The 25,539-nt window shown below is 39.7% G+C and overlaps 1 protein-coding gene across 1 annotated transcript in view; it reads left to right on the forward strand.

Moving 5' to 3' along the window:
- abca12 (ATP-binding cassette, sub-family A (ABC1), member 12) overlaps positions 1-24,487 on the forward strand; it is a 75,601-nt gene extending 51,114 nt beyond the window's left edge. The window contains exons 53-71 of the mRNA XM_036139490.1: positions 728-817; positions 1,683-1,770; positions 1,910-2,037; positions 4,121-4,208; positions 4,540-4,648; positions 6,788-6,842; positions 9,102-9,279; positions 9,428-9,543; positions 12,187-12,349; positions 12,569-12,822; positions 13,102-13,306; positions 13,930-14,039; positions 14,233-14,383; positions 18,717-18,851; positions 20,102-20,205; positions 20,467-20,559; positions 20,675-20,780; positions 23,047-23,184; positions 23,738-24,487. Of these exons, the coding sequence (XP_035995383.1) occupies positions 728-817; positions 1,683-1,770; positions 1,910-2,037; positions 4,121-4,208; positions 4,540-4,648; positions 6,788-6,842; positions 9,102-9,279; positions 9,428-9,543; positions 12,187-12,349; positions 12,569-12,822; positions 13,102-13,306; positions 13,930-14,039; positions 14,233-14,383; positions 18,717-18,851; positions 20,102-20,205; positions 20,467-20,559; positions 20,675-20,780; positions 23,047-23,184; positions 23,738-23,842 (2,416 nt within the window). The 3' untranslated portion in view covers positions 23,843-24,487. The remainder of the gene's footprint in view (positions 1-727; positions 818-1,682; positions 1,771-1,909; positions 2,038-4,120; positions 4,209-4,539; positions 4,649-6,787; positions 6,843-9,101; positions 9,280-9,427; positions 9,544-12,186; positions 12,350-12,568; positions 12,823-13,101; positions 13,307-13,929; positions 14,040-14,232; positions 14,384-18,716; positions 18,852-20,101; positions 20,206-20,466; positions 20,560-20,674; positions 20,781-23,046; positions 23,185-23,737) is intronic.
- The last annotated feature ends 1,052 nt before the right edge of the window (positions 24,488-25,539 follow it).

Genomic DNA, 25,539 nt, shown 5'->3' on the forward strand with positions numbered 1-25,539 from the left:
TGTTGAAGGGCAGATGGACTCTAAGTGCAAGGTGCCGGGGAAGAATGCAAAGGGTTGAGATCATCGAGATTCAGAGAGGGCTGTGAGCCTTGATCAAAGGCAGAGAGATGAAGAGTGTCGGTGGATTGTGAGATGGCTTCATTCTCAACGTGTTCTGTTGTTTGATCAAGAGGACATTAAGCGGGGGAGAAAACGCTGAAGTGTGAATCCATATCAAAGGTGGAGTGGACACTCCTCCCACACCTCTTTAGCTTGATATACAAATTAGACCAAAATATGACGTTTTATTATATTTAACAGGAATATTAAGGGAGAGGGCACAATGGCAGGATAGACGCAGTTTAGGCTCCAAAGTGTGTAGATTTTACATTATTGTTTTCCTGTTTTTGTTGTGTCAACAGTGGTAATTCTCTCATTATTTATTTATGAGGGTGTGTTCCTGAGTTAAAAAGAAAGGGGGGTGGCTAAAACAAAACCACTCAAATCTAAAGTGGCAGGTCAATTGTCTCTGGTCTCCTTTCACGGGCTTGTGTTGTTTGGTTTGAACCACTGATTGTGTCTGCATCTCATTTGCATGATTCGATTATTGGTATTATGCCACCTTTCTAAAAAAAAAAAAAACTCAGCAAAACAACTCAGGCTGGCTTTTTTTTATTTGTTATTAACTGAAAAAATTCTGGGTTCTCTTTCAGTCAAAGCTGAATTATTTCTTTTTGTGACTCCACAGTAACCAGAATCCACAAGCCAGCCATCTGGTGGACACCATGATGTCATTCCCTGGGATCGATAACGCCTGCCTCGACACGTCTGATAACCAGTACGTAATTACGCTTCCAGCTGTTCCCATTTGCTAAAAAATACACTCATTTTGCTAACTGCCTCTTCGCTTCTCAGCGATTGCTATGCCTTCCCTGCCTCCTGGTTCTCTCTTTTATTTTATTTTGCTGGACAGCCTCTCTCCAGTCTTTTATTTTTCATTCTCTCTGGTCTCTCTCTCATGTCTCTCCTCTTCATTTCCCTGCTGATCAGCTCGAGGAACGAGGCTGAAAGCCTGCAGCAGGTCTCTGCGATGTGACAGCATCATCTGTATTCCATAAACACCTCGTGTTTATAGGGGAGATTTTCCCCTTGCAGGCCCTCGAATCAATGTTGGCACTCATGAAGCAGAACCCTGGGGAATTGTAGGCCCCCCCACCGCGCTGCCCCCGAAAGAAATCATTAAAATAAAACATTAAAAAAAAGGACAGCAAAAGCATAAAACAGTCTACATGTTTGCTCACAGCTTTCCGTTGTATATTGCTAAATATAGTGTTTGCAGAAGTGAATCTAAAGAAAGCCCTTTAACTATCATTACTGACTGCTGTTGTGCACACATTTTTGCATTCTGTTGTTTTATTTGCACATGGCGTCCCTTAAACCACTTGGTAGAAAGTAAACTGTGTAGGAGTTGAGCATTAGCCCACACAAACACGTTTCACACAATATCACATAACACATATTAAACAGCTTGGAAGACTGTGACCAGAGAATATATTTAACTTTTAGTTTCACCAAAAAACAAGACAATCAAATATGATCGACTCTTTCTGATCTGATTTATTTTAAAATATCAGGATGATCATAAAAACACAGGTTGAGCTGCCCTGTCACACTGCAAACATTGTTTTTTTTTCCTCTTAAAGGGTCTGCACAAGGAGCACAAACACCTGGAGCTCCAGTGGGAACGTCTCCAAACCATTTACCGTGTGTAAATGCACCAAACAGGAGCAGGTGAGACTGGGTCAGCCAGAACAGTATGTGTGCGAGTGAGTTTTTGTGTTCTCACTTGTCTCCTCCAGTGCCCACGTTCCCGATGGTTGTAAAAAAAGAGGGACAGTTGTGAAGCGTCTCTGTCTTCTGTGTGCCGTAGATTTGCGATAAGAACAACTTCCAGCCCCCCCACAAGAAGGTCCCCTCGTCTCAGATCGTCTATAATCTGAGTGGCCTCGATGTGGAGAACTACCTGGTGGCTACAGCCAATGACTTCATCAGGAACAGGTGAATGATGGATTAGTTTGCATTTGCTTGACGAAGGCGGTGTAACATTTTTACTCATGGTTTATAAATGAGTTGCAAAACATCATTCATCAAATCAAAGTGTAATGCTAGCGTGTCATTCCTAAGTTTATCATGTTGTTTTCCATTTCAGATTTTATTTAACCAAAATGGTATCCTCTTAACTGACTTTGAGCAAATATTGTATTATGCTGTTTTGGTTTAGTTGACATTTGATGCAGTTAAAAAAAATATATATTTAAAGTGTTTTTTTTTCCTGTTATACACCACATCATACGTGCTGAAAGGCTAACAGCTCGTCAGATAGACCCCCATTTGTTTTAGCTGTATATAACATTTTATACCCAAACCCAAACTAAAATTGTTCAAAAATGAGGGACAAAAGGATATAGTATGGGTTATTAAAGTTCTATCACAGGGGTGTCCAACTTCAGTTTTTATTGGCCGGCGTCCTTCAGGCGGTAGTTGTGTCCTTGTTCCTACACAGCTGATTAAAATGGTTAACTTATTTCCTCAAGATGTCTTCAAGTTCTCCAGAGGCCCAGTAATGCATCAATCATTTGATTCAGGTGTGTTGACTTAGGGTGACTTCTAAAACATGTAGGACATGGCCCCTCGAGGCCCAGCTTTGGACACCACAGGTCTACACTTTTGCAAGATGTTGCTGATGTCTCAGTTTTGGCACTAAGCAAGGCTATGTTGATTGAGGTTGCCAGCTGTGCTGATCAGCTGTAAATTGTCATTGTACCTTAGGTCTGCCAAAAGAATACCCTTTTGGATTGTGCGTCAACCCGCCATTTGTGCACTGGCACCAAAGATGCTACATTTCTTAGCTTTTCCAGGTCTATTCCAGGTTATAAGGTGGATCAGCTAATCAGGTTGACACAGCTGACAGCCTCATCCATCACAATTTTGCATAAAAAGGCTCTGTAGTGCAGAAAATGGTAACACACTTGACAACTGTGTCTTGTGAAAGTAAAAGCATTTGATATCCAGTAACAGAGCACTGTGCCCCATGGTGATGCAAATATTTCCATTAATTTTCAAAACTGGAGCACATAGAACTGAGGAACCTTGCATCTTACAGGCAGTTCTCTAAATCAATGATGCATTTTTTCACTATTTTGTCATAAAAAAAATTCCATTTTAATCTTGTTCTGTACAATCAACCAGGTATGCAGATCAAAGTTGGCCTCTATGGCTAAATGCTTAATGTGGTACATTTTACATATTGGAGTGAAATCCTCATGTTGATTGATGTGCATTGTCTGTCTAAAAACAAGATACAACAATTATACATGGTATGTGCCACAACTACAAAATGATACGCAAAGGTTGTAACAATAAGAGGATAAAACATTACATACTAATCTCATGCGACACTATGCAGTTGCTCTGTTTGCGCTGATAAAGATTCACTAGTCTTGATAGGTCAAAAAATAAGTAAAGTGATTCAAACAGAATGGTAATCCGATCTATTTTCTCATAATTTCAGCTAATACTTATTTAACCACTTGGGGGCACTCATATGCTAGTATTGACCTTTCAGTCCAAGATCATTTAGGTATGAAAAGTAAAAACGAACAGTGATGATGTAAAATCGAAGAGTAACTTTCTCAGCCCCAGTGCTGAGTTCAAACATGCCACACATGCTTCATAGATGTGACAAAACTCAACGTTTCACAAAACGTACACCATGAAAGATAAAAAAAAAACAGCGTGACAGCACTTTGAGACTTTTAAATTAAATGTGCCTCTCAAAAAATAGTTCTACTATATCGAGGAGTGAGCAGAAAAGCTGCAAAAAAGCCTGTTTGATAATGTGTGAAAGCTTTCTTTTCATTGTTGCTCAGCTTGACACAAACTAGCCACTTATATACTTTAGATGACTCTTAATCTTCATACTTTGAGGTTTTATCTCAAAATGGGTTTTATCTCTGTGTTGGATATTTGCTGTGAGAACAAGAAACGCATCCCCTGAAAAACAGAGTGCATGTCACATTTTATTTCTCACCTGCAAGCAGGGCTGCTTGTTTTGATCGATGTGTCCACTCTGATTTTTCAGGTACGGTGGCTTTGCTTTTGGCGTGCGGCTCCCGCCTGACTTGCAAATGGACCTCAAGGCTGTTCCGAAAAACCGCACACTGTCCAAGGTAACTTTCTTTTCCTACTTGTCCACGCTGTATCTTCTTATCATTTTAACCGCTGCACTGATGAGTCTTAAAAAGCTGATTTATGACGTCCTAATTACACTCGACTGCAAGATTAAGCGCTCTCAGATGGAGCTGGACTGTTAAATCATCACTGTTATCGTAAATATGGTTTACAGTGACAGATGTGCAGTCTTTTAGCGGGTAATGTTTTGAGAACATAATGTCTGAAGCTCTTCGGATCTTTTAGGTGTTTTTGTTTGCAGGTCATTACTATGCCCTGATTCTCTGTGATGTGGGTGATTGCTTTTAATGCTTGGCTTCATGATCGCAGGTCTGGTTCAACCCTGAGGGCCACCACACAATGCCAGCATACTTGAACAGCCTGAACAACTTCATCCTGCGCTCCAATATTCCAGCAGACAAAGATCCACAGAAATATGGTGAGCTGGTTTATAGCAGAATAACAGAAATGATCATGTAATATGATTTCTATTTGTCAAAGCTTAATCCCATTTTGTACCACTTTTGAGAAGTTAAATATGCCGTTTTTGCTGCGATCCCCTGATATTCCTGAAGGCGAACAATCTGTCCTTATTGCATAAAATAAAGATTATATTTAAGAAAAAAGAAAGACTTGAGAGAGCACAAATAAAACTATCAGCAATATCAGCATATCAACATTACCAGGTGCAGCCTGCACATTTTGTGTTCTAAATAAAGACAGCTGCAAACTGCTTGTTTACTCATGGTTCATTTTTGCCAGATTAAAGCCAGGGGGTGCTGTGTGTCCTTACACTAACAGCGTGATGCATGGTGCATACTAATTAGTGTCACTCACTGGGGAACTAAGCTAAAGAGAGACAAGGCTGGCCCACGTTTTCTGTTTCGTTTCAGCCCTGAGAAGCACCCCAACCATCTGCCTCCAAGCAGGAGGACACAAACACGGACACACATATGCACATATGAATAATAAAATCTGTGCAAATAAACATAGTCGGAGCTGAACAGAAGAACAGACGCACGCATTTTAATCGTCCAGTAGCTGACAGAACTGCAGCAGCAGGATAACGCTTAACCATTTAAATGTTACTGTTAATAGGGGAGGCTGGCAAGGGTGTGGATCCAGGGAGATTACTTTTCAAGGTGACCAGTTTATCTGGCCAAACTGATGCTCTCACCCTCAAAATGTACACCACAGTGTAAGCAGTGAGTTGGGAGCCTTTAGATGTCTGCATCAAACAGTTTTTTTTTTCCTTTTTTTCATCCACCCTCTCGCAGGATTTCTGACCATATCCACCCACTATTGCAGATGTGCTATAACACTTTAGATCATCCTTCTCTACTGTCAAGACTGTAGATTTTAATCAGACCCACTGGTACTGCATCTTGTGTTGGGAGACTTTTCACAGAAACCCCCCTTGAGAAATATAGACATTTTGTCTGCTGTTTCATAATGCAAACTTAAAGTCATGAGATGAAATGTAGCCCTGTCCACTACTAAAAATAATTAAACAGTAATTGCAAACTTGTATCGCGGAAAACATGCTCCATTTAGATGGCAAATGTTCCTAGAGATGGGGATATTTGGCAAAATGAGAACTGTGGATGTTTTCAGACAAATTAATGACCATCTTATTTCAAGGATGCTCTAACATTGCCTTACTTTTCATTAGATTACATTACATAGGCAATTTGTTCTCCTGCTGAGCCAGAGTGTCTCACATTTGCTTCTGATGTGCTGAAGAATTTGGTAGCATTTCACAACTTAGAGAGGCCATATATTCACATGGATATCACAACAGTTAGGTAAATGCACCACATATGTCAAAGCAATAACCTAATAGCACAGCTTCGGCTTATGCTACATTATGTAGACACTCTAAACTGACAAAGATGTGCCCACCTCAGCATGCTAAATGCTGGAAGAGTTTTAAGCAGCAGGTAGCTATAACCTCTTTTTAAGGTATAAGCTTAATTCATGTTATACTCATTTGACCATTTGGGAGCACCTTTAGACTTTATATCAGATATAAAGTTTTAAGTTATATATAATTTAAAAACTAACCGGGGTTGGGGCTGCTTATCTCCACCTGTCGTTGGGCGAGAGGCGGGGTTGAACCTTGACAGGTCGGCAGCCCATCAAAGGGTAACATGGAGACACACAGGGCAAACAGCCATGAATTTTGAGATATGAAGTCAAAAAAGCCCCACCTTTCCACTCTTGATGCTCTTAAGGAGTGCGGCGGATCCTCCACTCTGTTCCGGGGCTAATGTGCTTCAGGGGGACACGTGCTCTTCCCATCTCAGCAAATGTAAACAAAAACATGAGGAAGAGCAATTTGTGTCAGTGAGCATCTAGAATTCCATGGGAAAATGACAAAGTAAATTCAATTCTGTCTCTGTGTGCGACGGCAAATCAAATCATCTTGTTGTGTATTTTGCAATTGACTGTGTCCCAGACTAAGAGAATATCATTGCTCATTTGATTCTGTTCTGAAAAAAGCAGCTTGCATGCTGGTTGTTTTTTTCTTTTTTTTTGTACCACTGATAATAAAATACCCTGTTTCTTTCTATTACAGCCATTTCGGTCTCCAGCCACCCTTACTTTGGCCGTAAGGATGATGAAGACACAGTGTAAGAACTAAGCTCAATGTTCTTCTGCTAAATTGACTGCCAGCGCACAAAAGCACAAACAGCTGCACTAATGGAAAAGACCTGTATTAGCCACTGAAGCATCAGTCAACAATTTTGCTGTAGATTTAGGACCTCCAGCTTTTGTAAATGGGAGATTTGCTGAGAGACCTGTGTGTCTTTAAGAATTAGAAGAAGACAAGCCTTCAAAATCTAGGCTGATGTCACGTTGTGTGCGAGTCTGTGACGGAGCAGTCAGTGTAATGCAGAGTTTCACTATTGTTTGAATTCAACAGCTGGATTACAGAGTTCACAGTTGAAACTGTCTTTAGAATCTTGTAATTGCAATTAGCAGCGTTAGCATCGCTAGAATTACTAAATGCACGTTTTCTGTGTGTATTCCCTTGAGAATGTAGATTATTTCCATAAGTCTCAGAATTACAGCAGGCTGCAAGATTTTGAGTCCATGACATATGTTTAAGCTAAACCAGGATAAATACTCCAATCAGGGGTATTTATAAATCTAGACAACAATCCTGTTGTCTAGATTTTGATTTTGCTCTTCTTGGCTCTCTTGGTCCCTGAATGAACTACAGATACCTCAATGTGTTGTAGGAAATGCTATAGTTTTCTTTTGAACAGCTTGCCATATCCATGTCCTTCCTCTCACTTCTCCAATACTGAAATAAGATAACTTTTAGCCATCACTCAGTTGCAGCATACCAAAGATGTTTTTGTTGTCTACATGGCGTGGTAGTCTGTATGTTGCATTTACCGTCGTGTATTCTTGACTATCTATGAGCAAATCATGTCCATTTCTTGGTCCGTCTCTGGTTTTAACAGTCCAGAATTACTTCAGTTATTAAGAAGTAGTTGCTGATTGCTTGACTTGAGGTGAGTGTCGAAGCCATTCTATTTTTCAAAACTGGATTCAGACTGGATTAAGATAGATGACAGCAGTATTTACCCATATTTGATTTTCTAAATGGATTTCCCTTAGCTTCCTCTATTGATCAGAGTCCCAATGTAATGAGGATTTATCCTTAAGGTAGCACTAAGGTGGATTGATTGTTCTCCCTGGCTTCCCAGTATTAGTTTATCAGTAAAACTAGATAATTTAGAAACCCAGAAGAGGTGATTGCATGCATGTAGGCAAACACGCTTGTTTCCAAATGACAAAGTAATAACTCTGAGAAGGAATTTGAGCGACCTCATTGCTTCACGAAGCCTTCTTCCTTTCGGTTACCCTATCCGAGCTGACCCCGGTCAATTTATTGTTACACGTCAGTAGCTTTCTCCTGTTGTCTGAGCCGCGGCCTGCTGACAGATTGCAGCGGCCACATTTGCTCGTTCATTCACTCTAGGGTAATACTTGGCTTCCTCGCTTGATTTATTGATTTGGCCTGTACTGTGTTAAAGATATGGCAGATGTATTCCTTCAAATGTCTTGATTCTCGCCACGCTTTAGCGGTGCCCATGGGAGAAATTGTAAGGCTATCTTGGCTGCACTGATAACAAGCCTGCTCAGTAGCTGCCGCTCCTGGCTTTCTTCTGTAGTAAGTGCTGCCCCCGAAAGCACTCACCACATGTCCCTCTCTGCTGTTCGCTCGCCCTCCCTCTCGGTCACTCTGCCAGGTCTATCCCCATCCGCCTCTCAGCCTTCTGCAAGATATTCAGTCTAATCTGTGGTGTTTTAGCGCCACTAGAGCAGAGTAGTGAATGTAATTCAGCAGTATCGAGTGGAGGTAAGACAGCGTTGGAGAGATGAACAGCTGGTGACCGGGCATCAAATAATTTGACCATCAAAAATTGAACATAGCTTTAACTAGATTTCAAGGGTCGTATCGGGAGATTCGTGAGCTCCACACGGAGCCGTCTAATTATTTTTACTTTTCGTGCCATCTTGTTATAAGTGAGGCGCATTCATCTCCTGTTCCAAAGTTGTTACTTATTAATGGGATTCCATTTATTGCTCGCCAATTCAATAGTTCAAATGAGCCAGATCTCAGCGGGGAATGTTAACGATTATTCGGCGCATAGCTTAAAAATGGGCCACCCTTTTCAGGCACTTTTCCCAAAAAACAATCTGGCACATCAAAGCATATTGGTTCATTTGTCTTCGCTGGAGCTCACGAGCTACAAAGCAAACTGCAATATCTTCCTCACGAACAGAGCTGATTAATGATACTTCAAGAAGCATGAGCATAACTAACACTTAATCACATCACCTAAATGATCTTTTTTTTTTTTTTCTCCCCACAGCATCGAGGGAATGCTCCAGATACTGGTGGCCATGTGCGTACTGACAGGGTTTTCAATTACGACGGCCAGCTTTGCCATCTACGAAGTCAGCGAGCACCACAGCGGCTCCAAGAGGCTCCAGCACATTGCCGGCATCAGCGAGCCCTTCTACTGGGCTGTGAACTTCTTTTATGACATGGTAGCATCATCATTCTTAAAACAAAATAATACCACATTACATAGTTTAAATGTGACAAAAAGCCTGTGACAAGATCACAACATATAAACTCATGTTGGAGATTTTTTTAAAGAGTAAATAATTGCTAACACATTATGTGGTCCCACAGGTCATGTATTTGATCCCGGTGACCCTGACCATCTGCGTGATCGCTGCCTTCCAGATTCCAGCGTTTACGGATCGACAAAACTTGGGTGCCATCGCTCTGCTTCTTGTGCTCTTTGGGTCGGTATTTTTTGGAAAAGTTTTAGAAATAACTACCACTTAGAATACTTGTAGTATGTAGTATGTGATAAGACATTAGGCCATCATTTGGTTAAAGCTTTTAAATATATACTTTGGGTACACTAGCTGAAAAGAACGCAGTTTTCTAGCGGATCAACTGTTGGGTTTTGGGTATGATGAAGTTATTTTAACTAACCTTTTCTCTCTGAAAAAAACAACAAACTTACTTGGGAGTATTGAAAACGGCCCAAGGAGTTAGTGGTGAGACACTGATTAACAAAATGTGTAGAAGCTTTTTTTGTTCCTCCACATGAAGTCACATATTTGGGATTTTTTCATACTCCTAAGGAGTAAGATCACACCTCACCCAGTTTTCCCTTTCTGAAGGAAAAACTCATCTCCTTGAGTATTTTGCTTTTAATTCAGGATTTTCCTGAATAACACAACATAATGTTTTTCAATCTTGCCTAATTGTAAGTATATGTTTGAGCCGCTGCAGCCTGGTGTAAGCAATTTATGTTCAATTAGGTCAAATTTGTGTTCTAACTGGAGCTTTTAGCAGGAAGATCTTAAAAATTACAAACAAAATATTAGGTATAGGTTGCTGGAAGGGGAACGAGTCTAATGTATTATTTAAGTACCAATACCTGTTGTGCCTATTAACCTATTGTAGTGTAGATCATGACTTTTGCCTTAAAAAAGTATTCAGTGCCTTGAACTTGTGTCTCTTTTTGACCATAGACCTTAACAGAAATGTCTGGGATTTTATGTGGTAGACCAACGCAAAGTGGTGCATAATTAAATACATAATTGGGAGGTAGAATTTTTTTTTTTTTTTTTTTTTGCATTCTTATGTATTGAGCCACTGTTCAAAATTGGACTTAAATCTGGATTTAGCTATATTCAACTTTCCATCAGCTTGACCAACTTGCCCTGACCAACTTGCCTTTTCTGGCTGACGACAAACATTCCCACAGCTGGGAAATGCCACTACCCTGTTTCATGAGGGGAGTGCTGGTCCAGGGAGATGTGCGGTGTTAGTTTTCAATAATAAAGAACTTTGAGCTTTGGGATTTTAGAAGCCAAAATGTTGGAAAAGTACAACTTGTGCAAGGCAGTATAAAAGGCTTTTTAACCAAGTAATAATTTTATATTAAACTGAAAAGACTTGGAAAGATACTAAACTAAAACAGTAAGAATAAGAAAACATCTTATTATGTTATTAGGATTCACACTTAAGTTATCCTTGCTGGATTTTTGTCAATTTATCCTCCCTGACCTTAAACTACAAGGGTAAGGTTTAAAGTCTATAAACCCTTTACAGTCAGAAATGTGATTTGGAGGGTACCCCATTGTTTTATAGTGTAAGGCTCAGGGGCTTCTGGCCAAGCGTCAGTGTGTAACAAGATGTAAGTAAGAAGCTTCTGGCTGGCTTGCTGCCTGTGAAATATTATCAATATGAACACTGAAATCTTGTTGGCAAACAGCGAAACTTTGGATCAATCAAGAAAATTCAATGTTTCCTACAGAGGATTTTCCTAAGCCGTGTGATCGTTCAACTGTTCCCTACATTTGCAACAGCCCTTCCTCATATATGCTCAGGGATTTCTAATCTCTAATGGGTGTTACTTTGTTTGCAGCAAGGTTAAATTTACAGCCAGACCAGACAGAGGCTGCTGTTGTCACACGTAAACTAAGCTTTTTTTTTTTCTTTTCACTCTTAAATCTTTCACAAAGACAGCTGGCATTAGCATTGCTTATGTCGTTCAAGCTAAAGATATTAGACAGGAAGAAAGAGGGTTAAGAAAGTAACAGAGCTTACTGCAGTAACACCATGACTTAATGTGGGGAGTAGCTCCAATTTGGATTTCAACTTTTTTAAATCCCTCTGACAAAGAGATTTAGATATTCAAACCAAAATTGTGTCATGTTTTCCTTATCTGTACCACAAAACTCCATGACATTATTCACCAACTGTAGTCGAAATGTGGACCCCTGTGTTGGCCGTTGATCCCAGGCCTCATACTGAGTCCTATATCATCGTAGGCAGAGTCAGCACTCTGCTTCTCATTTATCAGACAGATGTCTCCCTCCCAAGCAATGAGTAATCGCACTGCTCCATCTGTCAGGCTGCACCCACCTGGTCTGGTCTGCAGCCTTCTTGCTTCTGTTCCTTGTCATGGCTTGGCACCCACAGTCTGCCTACCAAGCACCTTTTTTTTTTTGGACATGGCACACAGACGCTTTGTCTCTGTCTGGCTGTGTGTCTCTCTCAATTCCTTCTCTCCTTTCTTTTATTTTTATTTTTTTCTCTCCTCTTTTTTTTTGTTCCTTGCTAACCTCTCACGCCCCACATCAGACGGAGCAGCAGAAAAAGGAAAGGAGATGTTCTTGCACCTGGGGAATAAAGAGAGTAGTGATTTATCCTTGTCTGGTTTGGCACAGTGACTGAATGTTTACCCTCCTCGATGTGTGGTATTTTCCACTTTTCTTTTTTCAATATTCTCCAGTGCCGGCTTTCATCTAGCTCAGATCTACTGGGTTTTTTTTGTTTTGTTTTTTAAAGAAGCTATTTCTAATGTAAAGGTATTTGTGTAGGGTTGTTTATGCTAAATGGTTTTAAAATATCCTTTGTTTCCTCAGGTTCGCCACATTCCCGTGGATGTATCTGTTAGCGGGGGTCTTCAAAGATGTGGAAAAAGCCTTCATCACCTATGTGTGCATCAACCTCTTCATCAGCATCAACACCATTTTGTCCACCTCCATTCTGTACATTTTGGGACAAATATCAACCCACAACTTTGAGGTAGCTAGCATCCACTAAAAGTACATCCACCAAGAGCACAGCATTTATGTGTGTGTGTGTGTATATATATATATATATATATTTATATATATATATATATATATATATATATATATATATATATACTGTATATGTATGTGTGTGTGTATATGACCTTTAAACTTAGTTTTGTATCCTCATTTCTTTTATCTCCTCCCATTTATTCTCTCATCCCAACAGATCGTCGATGGGATTCTGCAAAAGCTGAGCAACGCGTTCCACATCTTTCCCCAGTATAACTTTGGGAACGGGATGATGCAGCTGGCCAGGACGAACATCGAGGTCCAGATTCTCAGTGGCTATGGAATCGACGCCTACAAGAATCCATTCTCTGCAGAGAGCTTGGGGTGGATGTTCATCGCCTCTTTCATTCAAGGCGTTTTCTTCCTCACTCTGCGCCTCCTTCTCAACAGTTCCCTCAAACGCAAAGTCAGGTGAGAAAAACAAATGCAGGAGGTAGATTTTAGAGCGGTGTGCCCTCAGAAATAACACTAAGGCATTTTGCACTCATCTTATGCCTTGAAATTCAACACCAAATGCACAGGTTGTTGTTTTAAGGAATGGATTTTTGGAGTTATTAGCTTGGATATGAAACATATGGATGTAAAGTAACTTTAAGAGTGGAAAAACTGCAACATTTTGATTTAAAAAAAAACTTTCTCCACTTCAGTAACTTAGAGCTAATATATTTAAAAATACCTCTCTCCTTGTAGAAATCTACTTTTCGTGAGACAGACCCTGCCTCCGGATACGCTGGAAGAAGAGGATGAGGATGTGGCAACAGAGCATCTCCGGGTGGCCAGTGGAGCAGCCAGCTCAGACATGCTGCAGATCAACCAGCTCACTAAGGTCTATCGACATCTCAGTAGGAAGGTGCCTGCTGTCAAGAAGCTGTCTGTGGGCATCCCTGCTGGAGAGGTGAGAACTCAGAAACAAAAACACAAATTAATAATACAATGCAATCTAATCAAAGGCTGCGTGACAATGAAACGGTCATTGTAGGCTTAATTACCAACCTGTGCCGGCACAAACAAATCTCTGTAATTATCCAAACAAAGCACAGTCCACATGTTATTTTCTGAAGAGTTAAGCTCTCGTGCACTTCACTGTAAACGATTTAAATCGAGTTTAGTGTTTGAAATGTAATTAAATCATATATTTTATAATCCTATACTAATAAACAAGTTTGGAAGCAGTTGGTTGCTTTTGTGAAGTTTTTGCACCAACTGACATTTACTGTCAAATCATTTAAAAGTGATAATTTGAGGTTCAGGACCAAACAACCTATCAGTTAAGGCAGGCGGTCAAACTTGGTTAATATTGCTAACTGGGTAGATAGGTGTCTGTCTAAGAAACCCTATTCATTTGAGCAAGCATGTGGCGACAGTGGGAAGGAACAACTTCCTCAAACCCTGCTCACCTCCTATGTCTGCACTACATTGTAGTGGACTGAAGAGCTGAAAACGTGCATGGACATCAACTTCATCTCACTGCTTTATCAAAAAGTATTTGCGTTCCTAAGTAGAGACTTTGCCTTTCAGTGCTTTGGCCTCCTGGGAGTGAACGGAGCAGGAAAGACCACCACCTTCAAGATGCTGACTGGAGATGTGAGCCCCACTGTTGGTTCCGCACAGATCAGGGACCGGGAAGGGTAAGTTGTACAGTGATGTGGGTAAATGTTTGGAGAGTCGTTTTTTTTACATTATTTATTTGAGGTCTCAAATATATTTTAGATGCTTACATAACATTATCAAGTTATCAAGTATGTGTCAGAGAGAAACTAATCTTTCATGCACTTCAAAAGAATATTTCAGTTTTTCCATGTATTTTGTTTCTCCCCCCAGGCGCCTGGTAGACATCATGGAGTGCCGTGACAAGGGAATCAACATTGGCTACTGTCCCCAGGTGGATGCACTTGACGATCTGCTCACTGGAGAAGAACATTTGTACTTCTATGCTCGCATTCGTGGCATCTCAAAGAGGGAGATAGCTGGGGTAAGCAAGAGCTGTCTTTCAAAGCTTTGGCTAGTGACAACATCATATGCAAAACGACACAGGATCTGATACATATATTCCAAGGTGCACTCTCTCTGCAAGACAAGAAGCTGTGGCTTCCATGCATACTTAATCAGAGCGTGTGATGTGTGTTGAAAGCCCACAGTCTGCGGCGAAATGGAAGAGCTTTTGTTGTCATCTTGGCAAGGCATCCAAACTTCAGCGTTGAAGACTGAAGTTTTCATCAATGCAGAAGCTTCTTTTTTTGTTGTTGTTGTTGTATCGTTGCAAATTTGTGTTTTAAATGATATATTGATGGTGGTTGGATCTTATTAGATGTGTCACTTTATCCCCATTCTTCTCATTTATCTTTGAGAGAACTAATCAATCTTGCTTCTGTGGTAATTACTCAGTGTGCCTGTCTGTCACTGCTGCCAACGTGAGAGAAATTAGCAGCGGAACAAAACGAAAATGGAGTTTAGAGGGAGCTTTGAAAACATTTTGCATATAAAGCAAGTAATCTTTGTCTTTCTGACAACCTGTATGCTCCTTGCCTTTTTGTGCTAATCTTGTGTTTTCTTCTGATCAACCTCCGATATGGTGGGTGCATTGCTAGATCCTAATGGAGTGCACTCTCATGCATAAAATTAAGCAGTCATGGATCAAGAATCAAGGATTAATTTTTTAATATTTTGGGTCCTTTTCTACTCTGATTGTTGTACAACAAAGCAAATTTAACAAACATATATTTAGGGTAATTTTCTTGAATAATTCAGGCTTTCCTGTTCTCTTCTGTAGGCTCTGTATATATTTCCATGATTTTCACACTTCACATGGACTAACATTGAAACATTTAGTTCGCCGCAAAAATAATGCACAACTACGCCGACAGGCTTTGTGTAATCTACGGTGCGTTTGTTTAGAAGATTTACATTCAGCAAAAAAAATCAAAACAGGAAAAATTCCGGTGCCTATCTCAAGCAGTCAAGCAATTATAGACCATGGTATCGATTTTTGTTTGAAATGTTTGTGTAAACACCTTGAAATTGTTGTATTTTTTTTCTAAAGGTTATCATATAGTGAGAATCGCGTACTGGCCCTAGCCTGCCTGGTGCTGTCTCATGATGAAATATCACCTAATGATGAAATATCACCTAAAATCTATTTTTTTTTCTTCTATAGGAGATGAAATATCTGCAGTGTAGAGTGAGCAGACAATGCAATCTTTTCGTCTGATTAATGCAAAAAAGAAACAAGTCAATATTTTTTGTTTCCATGGTATTTAGAGTGGATAGACTTGGTAACGGTGTGGCTTGCTTTCACGGACTTGCCAAAATGCAGCTGAGAATCTGTTTCATTTAACTGAAGGGGCTATGAGTTCAGTGGAAATTAGCGTTGTCATCAAGTCAGGGTAAAAGAGAGATTCATTCAGTCATGTTTCATGACTCATGCTTTCCGAACCCATTGATGTTTTTATAGCCCACCTCGCTGACCATACGGAGCAATCACATCCCTCTGCGACCTCACCGTGATTTCATTAGCTCAGAGAACAAAGCAACAAATCTCTGAAAGCTAACATTCACCCAGCTATGGTCGACTGAGGTGACATTCTGGGACGCTGTCACAGATCAAAGACAAAAGAGGCCAAAAAAATCCCCCTTCGCACAAAACGCAAGCTATGTTTACGGCTTTTTTTTGGACTTTTGGTAGTCTGCTGAAACATACTTTCGTTTCTTATAAGCACTGACAGCTGGCGCGGCAGTTGTCATGACAAATCTGGATTATACGAAGAAAGAAATCTGCCTCCCTTTCTCTTCCACCCCACTTCATTTTCCACAGAAACTAAGGGAGAAAAAAAACAACGTTGATTGTCTCTGACACTCTCAGTCATGTTATCAACAGAACCAGAGACAACATCAGCAAGTATACTCAGACACACAAAGACACAGAGAGACAATGAAGCGCAGAAATACATGTCTGACACTAATCACCATCGCTGCCGTTGTCCTAAGCCCTTTGCCGTCTGATCAGACTAATGACAACAATGGTTGTAATAGCTGAAACGTCGATGTCAACCTAATTCACCGAGATGAAGTTATATATAGAATTTCTCCTATGATGTCTCCCACTGACAGTCCTCTTGCTGTGGATAATGAGACAAACCTTAATGGGGTCATTTCACATTGACATGGTTTTGTCGGCTTAATGAGCTGTTACATCAAAGGTGTTGGAGAGCAGCTTTTATGAGAGAACATGAAAACACAACATATTTTGATCTGAATCTGGCAGGAATGTAATGCACTGTGGGTGCTGGTCGTACAGATTTGGGGACTGGATACTGAGTGGTTTTCTTAACTATTTAATTGTGTGGACAATTGTTTAACTACCCGGATCAGTGAATCACGCAGAAAAACCAACCGCTGAAGCTGAAATCCTCTTACAAAGGAAAATCCAAGCAAATGCAATAGAGGTATCTATTGCATTTGCTTGCTTCATCGATCTGCTTTCTCATCTCACCAGCTGATAGGAGGGGAAAAGCCATAGTTTAATTGGAAATGACCTCAAGCTTTTTCACAGCAAACTGGTATTAGAGCTCACAGTACTGTGTGATTGATAACGAACAGTTATAGACATTTTCTAACTGTCCGTGAACGTTAGGCATCAGTCTGCTTTGTTGCCAAAATCTACTGACATGCACCAAATGGATTATACTGCATCAGTTCTTGCTGCCTCAGGACTGCGGGCGGTTTTAGATAGAGTAAAGTCACCATGTAATGTCATCATTGTTGTGCAAACAATATTAAATATGCATGCGACTGGAGCTGATAGACACCTTCTGTAATTTACTGTGTTGCTGTAGTAGACAGAATAGGAGAAGGCAATTACTGTAAGACCATTAATATCAAGTTCCCAGCGAGGAGCAGGCCACTCTTTGCCCGTTGTCCTTGTAAATCCACGTTCCCCTGCTGTGTATATTCTCAAAGCAGAAGTGGCTTTTTGGACCTCCGCTGAGAGCATCTATTTGGTGGATTAAATGGATGGGAAATCAACTTCCTATTAGTTGGTTTAGTTCTGCTTTGATTAACCATTAGGGTTTTACTTTGCCTTGTTGGAAATAACATACAGGTTCAGTCAGAAGTTTACATACACCCCAATCTTGCCGTGAAATGTTAATGTCAGGATTTCTTGATACATTTAAAATGTAAATTTTTCCGAGGTGGATTGATTATATTAATGACCTCTTCCAATCACCCAAATACAGCGTTTCTTGTACAAATTTGTTTAATTATTTTGGATTTTCTCTAATCCAGGCAGTGTCAAAATTATACATAAAGGCTTTTGTATTTGCTCTTGGATAAATATGTCAAAAAGTTGCAGCAAAACCACACAGCTTTTGGAGTGATCCATCAAGATTCTGGAGTAACTCTTGGCTGGATCTTTGTTCGTTCTTCTTATCATAAATACTAGAGCTCATTTCAATCGATTGGTTTCCTGGCATGAAGGCAGTTTTAAACCATTTCCAATAAATTTTCAACAAACTGGGGTCAGAAGCTCAAGGAATCATCTTAGACATATTTTTTTATTTGTGTTTGGTGTTCTCTTAAGGTTGGAACCCATAACTATAACCAGGTTTTAACTAAATGGAAAAAGATTGCCCACTTTTGATGAAAGGAAATGGGTCAGAATGTTCGGAAACAACCCAGAAAACATATTTACAAGACCAACAATTATCAAGACCGTTATAAATTGGAAATAGACATGGAGTGAGATGGTGCTTCTCCAAAACTGTCATTTTTAGGCATGACTACAATTTGAAACAGCACTTCAAACGTCCCCTGTGTATTTAAAGGAGACAAAGACCACAACCAAAACAATGTTTGGATGTGCTAGGGCTAGCATTTCAAAACCAATGATGAAGCATGGCGGGGTAAAAGCCATCATCTGCCACTAGTGGCAAAAAGGAATAGAGAAAATCCACAATAAATTCAAACATGTGCGCTCAGTTATTTTAAAAAGTAATTCTTGCAGCTGTCAGTTTTCTAATCATTCCGCATGGGGAAATATAACAGTTGAAGTGCATCATTAAAAGCTCCAAATTCAAATTACATTCATGCTAATAAAAAGTGTGTGTAAACCTCTAACCACAATTTTACTGGTACATGAATTTAACTATTGTAATTTTCAGTCATTAATCCCTTTGAAAACCATTAAATGATCACAAAAACATCATATTCCAGCATCATATTTCAAAAATAAACATGTAGAGGACAAATCTATAGCACTATCTATCCTGCTCATCCCCAATCTAATCCCCAACATGCTTCCTTTCTAGGTGGTGAACTACCTTCTGAAGAGGCTGGAGCTGAATTACCACAGAAACATCATTACTGACGGGTACAGCTGTGGAACCCGGAGAAAGCTCTCCACTGCTCTGGCTCTCATCGGACATCCGCAAATCCTGCTCCTGGTGAGGAGGACACACCTGTCTATACAGCTCCACCTGGCTAACTGTTTCCCTCAGTGGTCACCAGAAAGAAAATATTAAGCCAGTTGTTCATCTTTTTGAATAATCTTTGATGTACAGCAGAAACTGATCCCTAATTTGAATGGCTCTCATATGGGTAATTACTCTGCCTCTCCAATTTATGCAGCAGCGTCTTCCCTGTAGCTTCAGATTGGGTTTCTTCCTTATTTCTCTATTAAATCTTTCTTTCTGTCCCTCTATATCTTTCTATTCTTTGTAACCATAAGTAGATCAACATTTTGTAAACTGCATCCATTCCTCCGCTTTCTGCTGTTCCAATGCTGCTTCTGTTAGCAGGCTGCTTGTCATGTCTTAATGGGACTATATGGTTCAGAGATGCACCAATCAAAACCGTGTGGCCAATTATAGAGCCCAGGTCTTTGTGAAGTTTTGACCAGCCAATGCAACATTAGCCAATTGCAGTTACTATGATATCAGAAGGTTTATGAAGTATGTTTTTCTTGCCTTCCTGATATGAATGGTAATTAATTATCTACATTAAAAACCGAGTCAAAATCCCAATGTATGTATGGCAGAGGTCTGTCTGTAAAACAAGGTCTCACTAATATTTTAAAACGAAGACAAAATGAATGCAGACTTGACATTTTAAAACGTCTTTAATATCATATTCAAGCGATTAGCACGGTTAGCATGGACATCTTTGTTAGAACAGAAATGTCCACGTGAATTTCCATGAGAATTTTGATCCTTACCTTTCCTGTGAGATTTCAAAAAAGGCTACTGCATCTAAATCCAGTGCATTCATAATAGACAAAAGATGAAAGATTAAAAGAATAAAACGGAGCAATTTGCTATACTTGGTCAGCCTTACAGTTTTCTGTAGAAAGTTTTGCTCTCTCCAATCCTGAATGAGATACAGACATATCAATGTGTTCAAAAATACAGTTTACTTTTAAATAGCTTTTTTTTTTTTTACATCCCTTAGCTTTATCTACCCCACTGACACAAGATTAACGTTTCACCTCACTGACGATTTCAACACCATAGAGCGCTGTTATCACAACCTGGTAGTGGTTAGGTGTGGTACATTCACTGATCGGAGAAAAGTGGATTTTTTTGTTGTTGTTTCCGTCCGCGGTGAAGGCCAATCAAGGGGAAACTGGGTTGATTCCGGTCTCTAAGACTAATATCAAGGCCCTCCTGTTCTTCACTGACTTATTTTGTCTTCACAGGATGAGCCCAGCTCTGGCATGGACCCACGCACCAAGCGTCATCTATGGAAGATAATCTCAGAAGAAGTGAAGGGCAAGTGTGCTGTGGTTCTCACCTCTCACAGGTAAGAAATAGATGGAGAATAATGCAACATTTTAGGTGATATTCTCATCACAGCTTGTTATCTAGGAGTAAAGATAAAAAGACACCGATTGTAGTAACAAGTTGGATAGCATTGTAGTAGTATATGCTTTCTGGTTTTCCCTCTTTTTTTGTGTTCTGCAGATGAAATATCCTGCAATGTTAACATTGCAGACTAATTATTCTAAGTTTGAATGGTCCTTGCATGACCTTTTATCTTTCTCCCCTTGTCTCCGGATCTCAGCATGGAGGAGTGTGAGGCGCTCTGCAGCCGTCTTGCCATCATGGTGAAAGGTCAGTTCCGATGCCTGGGCTCCCTGCAGCACATCAAGAACAGGTTAGTGACCTCTACTCATCCTTCAACCCACCCTCGCTCTCCTCCCCACCCACACCTTTACCACCCTACAGACGCATAATAACAGTACTTTGTTTATAAAATCTCCTTTGTGCAGGTTTGGCAGCGGGTTCACTGTGAAGATGTACTTGGCCGAGCCCTCGTGCGACGCCGAGGCAATCACTGCTTTCATGCAGCGCAGATTCCCCTCCACATATCTCAAGGTGAGCTTTATCAACTCTTCAAAGGAGTCAAAAGCACTTAGTGGAGTTAAGTTGAAAGACTATAGTATGCTGCAATAAATGTAGTGAGGCATTTAATTATATCCATCGCCAAGGAAAGCACCAGAAATACTGTGGTCATGAAATATAGTACCGTATGAATCTTTTAGGAAGCTCTCTCCCTTCCTTTCCCTTATTGACACACATTGAACCGAAACGCTTCATTTGAAATTTTAGCTCCTTTAAAGGTTGGGTAAAATGTTGTAGTTGTTACTAAAGTGTTTAATTGTGTTAAAAGTTGTAGTACAAGTGCAGTTTAATCTTATAGGATTGGGTCACTGATACTGTTTTTCTTTTCTAGATTATTTCAAAATATTATCATTCATCAATTCATTGTCACAATTTCATGCAAACATGTTCCACCTAATGCTACAAAAAAAAACAACTTACCGAGTTAATTTTAGTTCTTTAAAAACAACATTTTGTTTCTGTTTCACCCAAAATTCCAAGAAGGCATTCGTTTTCATTTAAATGATGTTGATAGGAAAGAGAAGATTGCTGTAGTAAACTGTACTCTAGAAAATAAACACAAAGTTGTTCATCTTTCTTCGGTCAGAGGTAACATGGGGGAGGTTAACATAATAACCTCTGAAATCAATAAAACTTCCCATTTCTGTGTAAAAAAAAATAGTAGAACTAAAAGCACCAATCATCCATAATTTGCTAGTAAATACACAGGCAGTGTTTTGGACTACATAAATTAAGCACCTTTACAATAACATACCGACATAAACATGGACGGAAGAAGTGTTAAAATGTCTGGCAGCATCAGTGTAATTACATGGCATGGTCACTGTATGAAGCCGGCGGCAGTCTTTTTTTTTTCATCTTCTAGTAGTCTGACAACACATTCTGACATTCTTCTTTCACTGAAGTGTCGACAATCTGTTGCTTACATCCACACCAAGAAAACACAAAGCACCATAATTATGGATGTGGGTTTAGACTTTGCTGCTTCTGATTGTGTTTAAGACTTCACAAGCTCCTGACGGATATTTGTAGCTCCTCGGCCACTAAATACTTACTGATGGCTGGTGTTTTTCCTTCTAAACGCATTTTATACATAGTGGTAAGTCCAGTATGTTGCTGCACCTTAAATTACATGCAGCCCTAAAGCACTCTTAACATTACTACATCGATTAGTAGACATTTAAACTCTTAAATAATGATTAAAAGACATGCGTGCAGTGTTTAGCTCTCTTGGCATCTTCACTCGGCATGAACCCAGGTTAGCAGGTCTGTGATCCAGAAGCGGATGAAAATCAAGTCGGACAAAGTCAGCGCTTCATGCAAATGCTACTTTATGACCCTTCAAATCCCTATCCTCATTTAACCAGAAGTCAATGATTATTTAACAGAAAACCGAGATTGAATGAGGTGCGGCACCAAACGATCTTCTTGTGTGAGAATGGTACATATAAAGAGTTTGAGGTCAAAATAACCATCAGACAGAAAAGCAAAGCAGTATACAAATCAACAAAAATAGCATTATCTTAGACCAGAAACATATTTTTTGCTTTTTACATGAGTTAGTTGAGCAGAAAATCTTTCTGTAAGTTAGGTTACTCACCTCTAACTGCTATTTCCTGTTTAAAAAAACAAACAGATTAGCCTACTTTGATGCTCTGACTGCATATAACTATTCAGCTCAAACATGACAATGGTTTAAAAGTTTATTTTTAAAAAGTGTTTGCATAAACCACTATAACGTTTTTGAGACTGCAGCTGTTTTAAGATGTTTAAGAGCACTTTGGTCTTGGCCGCTCTCAAAGTAGCCATCAGTGAATTTGCTAGCTTGTTAGCCTTGGGCGCAAGCTAATGTGGATTTATTCTAAATGAAGATGCCACAAGAGTTACCTACAGTAGATAACACATTAACTAGGATATGTATATTAACTGACATATGTATGTAGGCATTTTTCAACATGCTTGATATTTGTTCAGCTAAAAATGTGTGAATAAAAATGCTCCAGGTTTATTCTTGAAGCCCGGCTTGTGTATAGCTTGCTGTACATCGGCTATCAAAGATGGTCGATTTACTCCCCAAGCAAATGTCTGTATAGGTTTCACAACCATAGACCTTTTTTTCTTTCTCCTATTTTTACACCTCTAATGTTCAGCGTTTGTACCCCAAGTTCGGTTTCACGGGGATGTTTATGCTTTCACCAACTTTTAACATATAACGTCTGCTTTCCTTCTCCACACACAGGACCAGCACTCTGCCATGGTGGAATACCACATCCCAAACGCTCCTGGAGGGGTTGCTGACATCTTCAGCCAGCTCGAGTCCAACAAGCATGGTCTGCAGATCAAACACTTCTCTGTGAGCCAGACCACACTGGATGAGGTGAGGAAAAAGAGACAGGACATAAACCATGAGAGAGAGAGAGAGAGAAACAAAAGAGACAGAGGGACTGAGAGAGAGAAACAAAAGAGAGAGAGGGACTGAGAGAGAGTGTGAGAGAGAGAGTACTGTGTGGCTTTGTAGGGTTGGGGAGAGGGTAGCAAGAGACAGAAAAAAGGGACATGAGATGAGAGAAAGAGCGAGAGGGTGGTAAGGGAAGCAGGGACAGAAGAAAGCTGAGTGGGAGTGAAAGACAGAGCAGAGAAAGTTTAAAAGAGGCAGAGGAAAACTGACAGAGGGTATGCCTGAGGGAAAATAAATGGAATATGAGTTTGGGAGAGAATCCATGAGCTTTATATGCAGCCAAAGCTGATATTCTTCAGCAACTGTAAACCCTTTGGGGCTCTGGGATTGGAAGACACCATAAATGGAAGAAAGGGAGGGGGTTGGGCCGAGAAGCTGACCAGACGATAAGCTAAATATTACAGTTTTCTTCAGAGGAAATTATTACTTTTTACTTTGCCTTCCATCTTACAATATTACTGATCCTCCACAGGTCTTCATCAATTTTGCCCTGGGAAATATTGGCATGGAAACCATACCAATTCACAGTGAAGACAGCGTTGAAGACCTGAACTCCATTAAGGATGTAGAAGCATAAAGCTGACTAGTTGGAATGAGAGAAAGTGCAATTACCCATTTTAAATATACATGTAGAGGGTATGTGTAAAATGAACCCAATATTTTTTTCTTAAAGAACTGATTAAGTCAGGGGTAAATTACATTTTTAGTTTTACCAAAATAGAATATTTTCTAAAAACATTACTTTGCACAAACGAACAAATGAAGTTGATAAATTGATCTTGTGTTGTTTTACTGTTTTTTTTGTTTTTCCTTTTGATTCACCAGATCTCAATATTTATGAAATGTTATTGTTTTCTTTCTGGTTGGGCTAGTTGAAATTATTTTCAAAAACATCAACATTCCTCAATATTATCTTCAGCTGACCATAAAGGGGGCATGCTTTGATTGTATGTCCTAATTAGTCTAACTCATAATCAGATTTTTTAAAGCGAGTACATCTAATTGTAAGTCCTAGGTGAAACTGTAAAATATCTGTACTCAACACTCAATATGCAGTTTCTTCTTCTCCTTAACAGCCCTCTAAGGATGTCTATCATTATTGGAACGGCTGTGCTGAGTATTTAATAGTCTCTACAGCATTTGGACAATCTAACCGTATTCTTAAATGTATTGACTCTCTTTTTGTAATCAAAATAAATCTATTTTTCAACTGCCGCTGCAATAAATGTTATCTTTTCTTCTGCTTCTACATTGCGATGCATTAGTTTTGTCCATTAGGTTGACATATGTTTACCTCTGCATCTAATTACAATCCTGTTATTCGCTGTTGCTTGGGTGTAATATGCAATGCCTTGCAAAGTGATTCATACCCATTGAACTATTTCACACGTGTCAAGTTGCAATCACAAACCTTTATGTATTTTATCTGAATTTTATGTGATAACCAATACAAACTACCAAATAACTATGAATTAATAACTCTAATATATAGTTTTACAAATAAATCTAAAAAACATAAATAAATATAAATTGGCTCCCCTTAACTGTGACAAATTAAATAAAAAAAGTAAAAAGAAATCCAGTGCAACAAACTGCTTTTAGAACTCAGGTATTAGTAAACATGGCTCACCTGTGTATAATTTCACCTTAAGGTTTTCTCAGGTGTTAGTTGAACGCTTTATAAGTTTATTAGAGAACATTAGTTACCCAGATAGAATCATTAAGACGAAAGAACAAAGTTGTGGAGACTTTAAAACCATGGTTAGGTTACAAAAAAATAACACCCTAAGCTTTTCATAATTCAGTCCAACAGTGATCTACAAAATGTTCTTTTCAATAATGGAGAGAGTATAACAACAAACCTACAAAGAGATGCCTGTCCACCTAAACTGTTGGCTGGGCAGGGAAGCTATTAATCACAGACGCAGCCAAGAAGTCCGTAGTAACTCTGAAAGAGTTGGAGAGATTCACAGATCAGGTGGGAGAACCTGATGACAGGACCAGTTGCTTCACTGCGCTCCACAAACCTGGCCTTGATGTAAAGCTGGCAAGAAGAAAGCCATTCAAAGCCCCATTTGCTGTTTCCAACGAGGCAACGTTGGAGACACTTCCCACAAGTGAGCGTAGTTGCTCTAGTCACATAGACCAAAACGTCACTTTTTATCCGACAAGTAAAATCCGTTGTTCTCCACAGTGCATCATAGTGAGAGCGGCATCATGTTATTGGAGTTGAGATTCACCTTCGAGCAAAACAAACATAGATCCGGAGGTACA

This window comes from Fundulus heteroclitus, chromosome 7, assembly GCF_011125445.2.
Source record: "Fundulus heteroclitus isolate FHET01 chromosome 7, MU-UCD_Fhet_4.1, whole genome shotgun sequence".
Lineage (NCBI taxonomy): Eukaryota > Metazoa > Chordata > Actinopteri > Cyprinodontiformes > Fundulidae > Fundulus > Fundulus heteroclitus.